This window comes from Chanodichthys erythropterus, chromosome 3 (assembly GCF_024489055.1).
Source record: "Chanodichthys erythropterus isolate Z2021 chromosome 3, ASM2448905v1, whole genome shotgun sequence".
NCBI classification, from domain to species: domain Eukaryota; kingdom Metazoa; phylum Chordata; class Actinopteri; order Cypriniformes; family Xenocyprididae; genus Chanodichthys; species Chanodichthys erythropterus.
This window is the reverse complement of record NC_090223.1, coordinates 3636608-3647533: the sequence shown is the minus strand read 5'-3', so window position 1 is coordinate 3647533 and position 10926 is coordinate 3636608. Positions and strand designations below refer to the sequence as shown.

The 10926-nt window shown below is 36.6% G+C and overlaps 1 protein-coding gene across 1 annotated transcript; it reads left to right on the top strand.

Annotated features, from left to right (window-relative positions):
- Window positions 1-3371: 3371 nt before the first annotated feature.
- Window positions 3372-9324, top strand: LOC137015626 (oocyte zinc finger protein XlCOF6-like). The gene is made up of 2 exons (XM_067380677.1): window positions 3372-3473; window positions 8185-9324. Exons 1-2 carry the CDS (start codon window positions 3416-3418, stop codon window positions 9111-9113), a joined length of 987 nt encoding a protein of 328 aa, XP_067236778.1. The 5' UTR covers window positions 3372-3415; the 3' UTR covers window positions 9114-9324.
- Window positions 9325-10926: the final 1602 nt, after the last annotated feature.

The following is a 10926-nucleotide window of genomic DNA, read 5'->3' as shown; positions in this document are numbered from 1 at the left end:
CAAAGGGGGACTGATAAATGAAAGTGGGCAAAAGAGGCACATTATTATCACTTTTCCAACATTATTCTTAAAAGTAATGTCAATTTTGTTTTCAGCAATAGCTTTAGGTTTATTGGCCTCGATGAGCGTGAGACTCCCGGCCTGAGATTGTGTCCCAGACGGAATTAAATAATTCGTGAATCTTTGTAAATATTCGTGGCTTATACAGCGGGAAAATTTACTGTTATGTAGTTCGGTTTTGCAGGGTCATTATAGTTAATTAATAACAAAAACTATTAAAACATTTATGCTAATCGAAATAAACATGAAATAAGAAAATATAAATATTAGTTGAAAAACTTAAACTGAACGAAAATTATTGTTGCCTTGTCAATATCGTTTCTGTTTATTCCCCCTGACTTTCAACTGACGCGATCATCTTTTCATTAACCGACAAGATTAAATTAAATTAATTAAACGAAATTAGAATTGATAAGTGTCTGTGAATAAAAAGTCCCAGGGGTTTAGTTTTAGCCTACTTGAACAAATAGCAAAATAAACAACAGAACATGAGGATGCATTAATCACGCATCTGCAGCGCTTCTGTGAACGGAAAAAAGATCAAATTAGGCTATATAAAAGGAATAAATAGCCAATGTCTATGCGCATAACTTAACATAGCCTATTAAAAAAAATGAAAGGGGGAAGAATGCGACAATTGACTAGACTATATGAGTTTCGGTTCATTTGAGAAGTTCACAGAAAGGAAACCGAGATGGCAGGAAATTCTTTGTTTATTTTACAAGCAAAGTTTTCTTTTTAATTTGTGAGTGTAAACTAATACGCCTATTAAAACCTTCACAGATTCGAATGGTGTTGCATGTGTGTCTCTCTCAAGTTATTACACCATAAATGTCTGATTATTTTAAGATGTTTCCGCTTTTATAAGAAAATTCAAGTGAACGCGTCGGCGCCTCATGACGCGGACACAAAACATATCAGTTTTAGTAACTTGACATCGCAGTTGTTAACTGTCAAAATAACATACATTCAACCAAACATATAAAAGGTTATACTGCTAATTTTAAGTAGTCTGTGTAAAAGCGTTTAAATAATAAATATAGTTTGGATTTGTGCCAAATTAGAGAGGTAGGTTATAACGCAGGTTTCTGTTTCAGTTTAGCTTTAAATGAATTCGTTTTGGCTTAACGTTTATATAATATTTTTTCATAACTAAAATAGCTATGTAGTGGTTAATAAAATAATGCAAGAAAGCAAATGGTTCTGCCACAAACTCAACTGTTGAACTGAACATGGGTTAAAGGGATATAGATGTTTATGTTGTCCCAAACACGTATTTCTTTTTCTTTCTTCTCTGGAAAATAAAAATTAAAAATAGACTTATGGAACACTTTCCCTCAAAAATATGATAATAGTAACAGTTCTATTTAGAACCGCATCGCCCTCATGAATAACCCCTAATTATAAATAATGAAAAAATACAAAAATATGGAAAAATGCAGGTAAGTTAACACATCTCACCATTTATATGATTTAAAATTAATCATTAAAATATATATTTTTCCACCATCAAATAGGCTATTACTGTTTCACATTTCACAAACTTACATGTAAATGAAATATACTGTCAATACACAAGTTACACAAATTATCTACATAAATAAATGCATTTATTTCTATTCAAAGGGATTGAAAACAAATAATATAAGTCTAAAATGATTCCTTATCTTATAGCTCCATCTAGTGGACAAGGTTAATATTCAAGCCTTCGGGCTGTAGATGAAATTGCTGATGATTTAGAGCAGTGGTTATAATACCAAAAATAAAATTATAATAGTTCAGGGTGACAACAGCAAATTCTAAACCGGGAGTTCTCAGCTGAATAGGGTTGGAGCTAAACTCTGCAGTAAAATGGACCTTAAAGACCATAGCTGACAACCCCTGGTTTAGAATTTGCTGTTCTCCTGAGCATCAGAAATTCATACATCTATTATAACTGCTCCTCTTTTTGGTCAGAAGTTACCATGTTAGTATTCCTTCGTTGTAACAAATGTAATAATAATAATATAATAATAAGAAGAATCCTTTCTACCATCATCTTTTTACTGTTTATACTTTTTGTAACTTCTTATTTTCCCAAATAGACAAACTATATCCATGAAACCAAGAATGTTTTCTAGGAATAACTTGTTCTCCACCTCATGTTGAAGAAAATGTTAAATGACAAAGAAAATTCAGGCAAGATCACGAAAGAACAAAAAAAGATATAGACAAATTGAGCATAAGCTTTTAGGGCTATGGCATCCAAGTTAAAATAATGCCTTTAAATTTTCAAAACATGCTTAATTTGTTCACTTCAACACTAACGTAACAGCCAATACACACAAAGACACACACACACACACACACACATAATACATTAAATAAATTTAGAATTCATATGCACTGTTGCCACTAGTTAGTTAACTAATTATTGTAAAAACAATAGTCTATAACAAATAGCCTACATCTACTAATGGAAATTTTTAAATGCGTTTAAAGGCGTCATATGATGCGACGTATGATGATCAGGCGTCATATGATGCGACGTATGATGATCAGGCGTCATATGATGCGACGTATGATGATCAGGCGTCATATAATGCGACGTATGATGATCAGGCGTCATATGATGCGACGTATGATGATCAGGCGTCATATGATGCGACGTATGATGATCAGGCGTCATATAATGCGACGTATGATGATCAGGCGTCATATGATGCGACGTACATATTTCAGACGTACCAATCACACGTCATTTTTAATGTAAATTTCTCACGTACGCCGCCGTCACGTCGCCGCCTACGATTAGATCTACAGTGACGTCGCCGTGACGTCGCCGCGGGTCTATCGTCTGTCCTCCCTATCAATCCCATTCAAAATTTGACACGGTCTGACGGCGACGTAAGGGTAGACTGCGCCTTATCCGTCGCCTGCTTAGCCTTAGAACTGGCACGGACCGCCCCCCATAATTGCCGACCTATCAGGAGAGAGACAACGTGAAGCAAGCGGATGACGTCACCAGCGCGCGAAGAGAGAGAGAGAGAAAAGAGAGGAGACTAAAACAGAAAGATCGGCAGAGATCATTCTGACTGAAAATATAACTAATTGTGAACTGAAACCAGACAAAACGTCTAGAAAGACATTGATTTTCCTTCAAACTTAACTTTATTTTGTTTCATGAGTGATTTTGAGTTATTTTTGAGTGTTTTTGAACGTGAACACGGCGATGACGCAGATTGAGCTCATCACCGCATAAAACATGGCGAGCCTCCCAGCGAATCTTGATTACGACGAAATCGTCGAGCGATTTTAGACCCGGACGGAGGAAAAAAACTGAGTGAACAGACATCGAACTCTCTTTTCTTCTTGTATGTGCAATTCTGTTCAATCCGACAGAAGAAGGCCTGGATTATTAACGTCTCAATCGGGTATGGACGATTGTTTTTCCTTTTGAATTCAGAGACTGGTATATGAAAGTACATTATTGAATTTATTGGTGTTTGAACTGTTTACACATTAAGAAGTTGTATTGTTTTTTTTATTATTGGTTTCATTATTCAATACTTAATTAATTTTGAAGTAACAATAACAATAATTTGAAGAGAAGGTTTATTGGGTGAAATATCTCTTTTAATAAGTTTTATTTATTTATTTATTTATTTTTTTCCCCCCTGAATTGTGTATTTGAATATCACATTCAAATCTATAGAGTATTTAAACAATTGAAATAGACCAGTGTATGGTTCAGTTAAGGAACCTAAAATAGTTCAAATAAATAATTAGAACATTAAAAGATAAATAGGAAAAAAGAGAATTTAAATTAGCAATACTAAATATACTAAACTAATACTAAATATATTAATAGGGATACACGATTTTTCATGGCCGATACCGATTTCTTTTTTTTTTCTTTTTTTTTTTTACAAGCAAACTGGCCGATTCCGATACCGATTTACGTTTTTAAAATTTTTTAAAAATTTTTTTATTATTCTTATTCTTATCAAGCAACAAACAAGAAAGAATTAAAGTATACATAAGATGTTTATTTGGTATTTAACAGGCTAAACTGGGTTTTGGCTATTAAAAACAATAACTGTAACCATCTGAAATTAACAGCAGTAACTGCGCAGTAAGTAGCCTACATTCAATACATGCATAGGTAGGCCTACTGACAAAAGCATTTAGCTTTTGTTTTTAAATTGGGTTGAAACCTTAAATGAAAACATTAACTGTAACTATGTCATTTTAAAGGCAACAACTGCATAGTTTTACAATCCAAACAACACAATCAAAACACATTCAACACTCCAAACAAAGATTTTAAATCAAATTAAGTAAATGTAATTTTAAGGTAAAATAAAAAATATTCATCCTATAGCCTACAGAACTGACGTTTACTTCTGGCTTTTCAAAAGTGCATGCGAGTTCTTCTTTACAAAAAGAAGCATTTCAGCTTTCACAAGTTAGTCTGTTTCGTTTCTCATCCAACACGTGAGAAGCTGAGCTGAACAAACGTTCACTGTCTACGCTTGTGCAGGGTGCGGACAGGTAAGCTCGCACAACTTCAGCGAGCACAGGAAAGCGGTTCTTATTTGTGCGCCAGTACACCAACGGCTGTTTGCTTCTTGGTATCTGTGCCTCAGACAGGTAGCTCTGCATTTCCAGTGCTGTATGGCTGCCCGTATCCTTAATCGCTTCAGAATTTTCTCCCAATATCTCATTGTGCCTCGCCAACAATGAGCTTGCTGTGCGTGGTATTTTTTTCTGCTGGCGCCTCCGTGCACACTTCATTCCCTTCAGCATATCTCGTCTCTCCTCTCAGTTTTCCTGTTTCTGTTTGTAACACCTTTTGAAGCATTTCTCGTACTGTATGTTTGACTGTGTTGGAGAAATATATTTTTATTAAGCAAACAAAAATGACAGATTATAGCCTGTTATTATGTAGAGAACATTGCTGAATCTTTTCTCAACCGCTTCTAAAAGACTGGATTTGAGGGTTTTAACGCCATGATCCGTTTCAGCGCTTTGTTTTAGGAGACGTTTCAGTGCAACGATTGAGGGGATGACATCTGTTGCAGTCGCAGTGGAAGAGTTGATCTCTTTTGTAAGCTCCTCAAATGGTGCAAGAAGAGTCAATATGTTCTCAATTAGACCCCATTGGTACGAGCTGAGGGTTGCAGGTAATTCGTAGTCTGCAGCATATGCCCCCAAAGCATGCTTCTGCTCCATAAGACTTGACAGCATATGTGCTGTCCCATCGAGTTGGGACATATTGTTGTAGCCTTTTCTTTAGCTGGCCCAGCTGTGCCTGCACATTCCTAAGTCGGAAGTATGCGAGTGGCAAAATTGAAATGGCCAATTATTTTTCTTCCAGTCGCTATGATGTCAGTTACACTGCGCTGTGAAAGCAACCCTTCATTTATGGCCAGTTGAAGAGTGTGGGTCATACAAGGCAGGTTAGGTAGGTGAGCATCCTGCATTGCTTTACGCATGTTTGCGGCATTATCACGCACAATTACATGCACTTTGCTTTTGGAAATGTTCCAGGTTTTAAGCATTTCGTCAAAAGCCATGACAAGCGCAGATGCTGTATGTGAACCAGAGATTTCTTGAGCATGTAAGAGAACTTTCTGTAGTTCGAAATCAGCATCAATATATTGGGCCGTCAGACTCAGCATAGATATTGGGCTCACATCAGCGCTCCATATATCGGTGGTAAAACTAATGTATCTGACCTCAGCATTAAGTAGACTGTGAACATGAGCTGACAAAGCATTGTAGATTTCGGGTAGAGCCACATCCGAAAAGTATCGTCTGCTGGGTAGTGTGTATCGCGGATCCATGTGTGCCATTAGACGGTGGAAACCTTGGTCTTCTAAAACAGAAAACATCCAGTACAATAAATTCCATTACTTTCTCTGTAATGGCTTGTGCTTTTGAACTATCTCGGCTGTAACTCTGGTTTTGTAGAATGACGGATTTCACCGATGGTTGAGTGAGGGATGAAGGTCTTGCCTGTTTTGCATTATCAACAGACTTTTGATACTCATCGTGTTCTTTCGGGTGATGAACTTTTAAATGTCTGATCAAGTTTGTTGTGCCGAATGCCTTCGCTGTTGTTCCTCCACGATTAACTTGTCCTTTGCAAACATTGCAGATTGCAATCTTTACGTTCTGCGCACAGATTTCGAAATACTTCCACACAAAAGACATGCTCACGAATGATTACAAATGCAGTCTGTGCACGTGGGCGCACTTCCGGAAAAATCGGACAAAAAAAAAAAAATACAAAAAAGTTCCGATTTATGGCCGGTCAACCGGTGCATCCCTATATACTAAACTAATACTAAATATACTAAACTAATATTAAATAGGGCTGGGCGATTATATCGCATGCGATTGTCACACGCATTTCGTCAGTAAAGCTGGTTCCCTGATTACCACTAAATCGACATCACCTGCTTTCAAATGGAGCGGCATTTAATAGACAGAGCCGTAGATCACTGAAGGCGATTCATCTGCGATAATGAACGCGATATTGCGTAGCTTGTCAGTGAACGACGGCTAATAAGAAAACAAACCCAGAGCCCAGTTTATTTATATTTCTTACATTTGAAGAGTTTATTTGCAAAAACAGATAACTCCATTTTTATGAATTCTCACAAATCATGTTTTTTTTTTTTATTGTGCATTCCAAGTAATAACAATCAAACTGCAGTTGGGCTGTTTTGATTAAGTAAAGATAACTCTAAAAAATACAGGTAAATTAAAAAATTAAAATTCAGTGAAAGTATGTTTTATATATATATTAAAAGTTTGTTTTTTAGCAAAAGCAGATAACTCCAACAGTCGTTTTTTTGGCAAAAGCAGATAACTCCACATTTCATGTTTCATAGTTAAACAAAACCCAAGTAATTGCATTTAAAACACTCTCAAACACACATGTGCACACAAACGCACACACACATCCACCCACCCACGCGTGCACACACACACACACACACACACACACACACAAACAGATCGGCACACACACACACGCACGCTCTCTCTCTCGCTCTCTCTCTCTCAAACACACACACACACACACAGATCGGCACACAAGTACACACACACGCACTCATCCACACAGGCACACACACAAGCAAAAGGACAAACAGATCGGCACACACATACACACACACGCACGCTCTCTCTCTCGCTCTCTCTCTTTCAAACACACACACACACACACACAGATCGGCACACAAGTACACACACACGCACTCATCCACACACGCACGTGCGCGCGCACACACACACACACACACACACACACACACACACACAAGCAAAAGGACAACCAATTTTTCAGCATGTAAGTCGTGTATGGTGTACAAGGACTTACAGGAGTCGAAATCATAAATCCTTGATCACTTTTAGTTAGCTTTGATAAAACTTCCCTCAGCTAGCACTTCTTTTTGAAGTGACTAGAAGCCTTGTCACCTGACCTGAATACTGCGCGCTGATTCGCTAAAACGGACTTATCGGTTTCTGTACACAAACAACATGGGCGCTTGTCGGCTTCTGCTCTAAAACGTGAACTTGCGATGCCTGAAAGTGGGCAAAACCGGCTCTTCTGACAAAATGGATTTAGGGTACAGAAAATGCTATATATGGAGAATAATGCACAACACTTAGTTCATTTTTTTTTAAAAATGGCGTTTATCGGTTTTTGCAAATGAACTCTTCATTTATTGTCAATCAGTAATTCCATTATTTTGTTGATCATCAATCTTTTTCATTGTTTCTGCTTTTACCTGAAAGAGAAACAATTTGTTAATTTATTTCATTTATCATTTACCTTGATATAAATGTTTCAATATAATTTAAACTTACCTTTGTTGGCTGTCTGTTCTTTCAATCTCTCACCACTGCTCCTTATGAACCTAGAGGTACTGGTCCACATTTCCTCTTGTGTAACTCACCTGGGTGTCCATGCAGCCGCGGTATCCTGGTGACCTTAAGGAGGCGCTACATAATATTTTATAGCAGCAGTTTATTATATCTGGGCTCTTTTATATCCATTCACTCCATATTTCTCTTTGAATTATTTTGAATTACTAAAAATGAAATTAAACTTTTTCTCTTTAATTTCAGAGCTGATGGTAGTGAAGGAGGAGAGTGAAGAACTGAGTGAAGTGGAGGAGAAACATCATGACAAACCTGGAGAAAAACCTTTGAGTCGCTCAAAGACTAAAACGACATTTTTAAAGAAAAGAGCCAAGAAATCTACAACCTGCACTCAGTGTGGAAAGAGTTTCACAAAGAAATCTGGTCTAGAGCTTCACATGAGAGTTCATACTGGAGAGAAGCCGTTCACATGTGATCAGTGTGGAAAGAGTTTCTTAGACAAACAATATCTTAAGCTTCACATGAGAGTTCACACTGGAGAGAAGCCACACACATGTGATCAATGTGGGAAGAGTTTCAATCAATCATCACACCTTAAATTGCACTCAGGGATCCACTCCGAAGAAAAGCCATTCACATGTGATCAGTGTGGGAAGAGTTTCTTAGACAAACAATATCTTAAGATTCACACGAGAGTTCACACTGGAGAGAAGCCGCATGTATGCAATCAATGTGGGAAGAGTTTCAGTCAATCATCAACCCTTAATGTTCACATGATGATCCACACTGGAGAGAAGCCGTTCACATGTCATGAATGCGGCAAAACATTTCTCAGTGCATCAAACCTGAAGAGACATCTGAGAGTTCATACAAAGGAGAAGCCACATTCATGTTCTGTGTGTGGAAAGAGTTTTTCACTGCTGTGTAGTTTAAAGGAACATCAGAAAACACACACTGCTGTGAGAGAGTACATGTGCTTTGAGTGTGAGAAGACTTTTATTACAGGGAGTGATTTAAAACTGCATGAGAGGATTCACACTGGAGAAAAACCTTACAAGTGTTCACACTGTGACAAGAGATTCAGTCAGTCATCAAATCTGAAAACACATGAGATGATCCACTGTAGAGATTGTGTGATCAGTGTGGAAAGAGTTTCTCTATTAAAAGTCGCCTGAAGATACACATGAAGATCCATGCAGTGGAGAAACCACAGTCTGAGATCATGATGAGCAGTTCATCTTTATGTGCTGAACAACAACCCAATTTTACTTGCAGTGGCTGGTGAGCATATCAATAGGACAAAATTCTCACAATGTATTCAGACACCCCTTTTCTCGTTTTAAGAAATAACTTTATGGTTAACTCAATAAAAAGCTTTGGATGATCAATACAACACACAAGAACTGACTGTTGTTGTTGGTTTTTTTTTTTTATCTCTATGCTTATTTTCTATTTCTTTTAGAGCATAAATGCACAGATCAGTGCCATGTTTGGCTTTAAAACTGGTTATCTGCAGAGTTAATAAACACATTTATCCTATCCAGCAAAATATTTTCTAAAACATTAGAAAGTAATCATCATTACCTTCAATATCGCCCACCTTATACAGATCATCTTGAACACAATGAAATAGATTTCAGTAATGCCATCTCCATAACTCTCCATCTAAGGTACATGGCAGAAATTATGATGATAATAATAATAGTAATAATGCATTTTATTTAATGGCGCCTTTCATAACACCCAAGGTCACTTCACAAGCAAGCACAAGACAAAACACTCAGCGAAGACTCTGCATATACAGATAAAATGCAGTAAAGACTGAATAAATCATATAATTATATTATAATCATTATATCATATCATTATAAAAAAGCCTGTTTTAAAAGTCAGAAGGCAATCACTATTGCGAACATCAAGGGGAAGGGAGTTCCATAGGCGGGGGGGCAGCATAGCTAAAAGATCTGGCACCCATCAGTGCTGGGTAAGTTACTTCAAAAATGTAGTTAATTACTAACTACTCATTACATCATCAATATTGTATTTAAAATACTTTTCTAATTACTCTGTCTGAAAAAGTAATTTAATTACTCAATTAGTAACTTAATTTTTACATTTTTTTTTTTTTTTTTAAATAACCTTGACTGGATAGACGGTAGAAAGGAAACTACTTTAATAATTTAGTCAAACATGGTTTATTAGTCAAAAATAGTTTAGCTTTTTAAAACATTTTAACTTTAATAAATCAAATACTATTAATATACTTTTATTTACTTTATAATACTCTTTTTTTTTTTGTTGTTGTAACAAATAGGGTTGTCACTATACCTAAAATCTAGTAGTCGGTATCCAACCACCAAAAGTGTGGTATACTCGATACCACGGTAAAAATATAGAAAATACAAATAAAACAATGCTATATTTGTTTCCAGGTAGGGCTAGTAGTAAGTAAAAATACCACAGAAATTGAATAATCAAATATAAAATAACTCTGCATAGTCATAACTTTTGTTGTTTGGTTATCATTTATAATACAGACAGCCAATAGTAGACAGTAGCAAGTTTTAAAGGCTAAGACCTGATAGATGGAGACAATATGCTGTTACACGCCGTTCACATTCACATAATTACGCTAATATATGCCAAAACGGGCATTTTGGCATAACTGTGTGTGTATTTGAACGTTTATGTGTAATAAACCGCGAAAATTGACACTCGCGAGAGGCGGCTGTGTGTTTTTTCTCCCTAGGACATAGTTTACATTTTACCGTAATGTTCTTGCCTGCCTGTGTCAAAAAAGTGAAGTAATTGGAATATTTCCATTTCGCAAAAGAGCCGCTTCTCGCTTCTGCCGGCATCTTCAGACAGCGACTGCACAGCCAACTGGTGCGCTCAACTGCACGACAACTAATGATTTTAAAGAGGCAGCATTCACTTTTACCTTTGAGACGACAAATTTTGATTTTAAATTCAATATTGATTTAAACA

What these genes read in the sequence shown, in the direction of transcription:
- LOC137015626 (XM_067380677.1), top strand. Translation starts at nt 3,416, where the DNA reads ATGTGCAATTCTGTTCAATCCGACAGAAGAAGGCCTGGATTATTAACG. An exon ending in ATTATTAACGTCTCAATCGG is followed by an intron (nt 3,474 to 8,184) that starts GTATGGACGATT and finishes CTTTAATTTCAG; the next exon opens with AGCTGATGGTAGTGAAGGAG.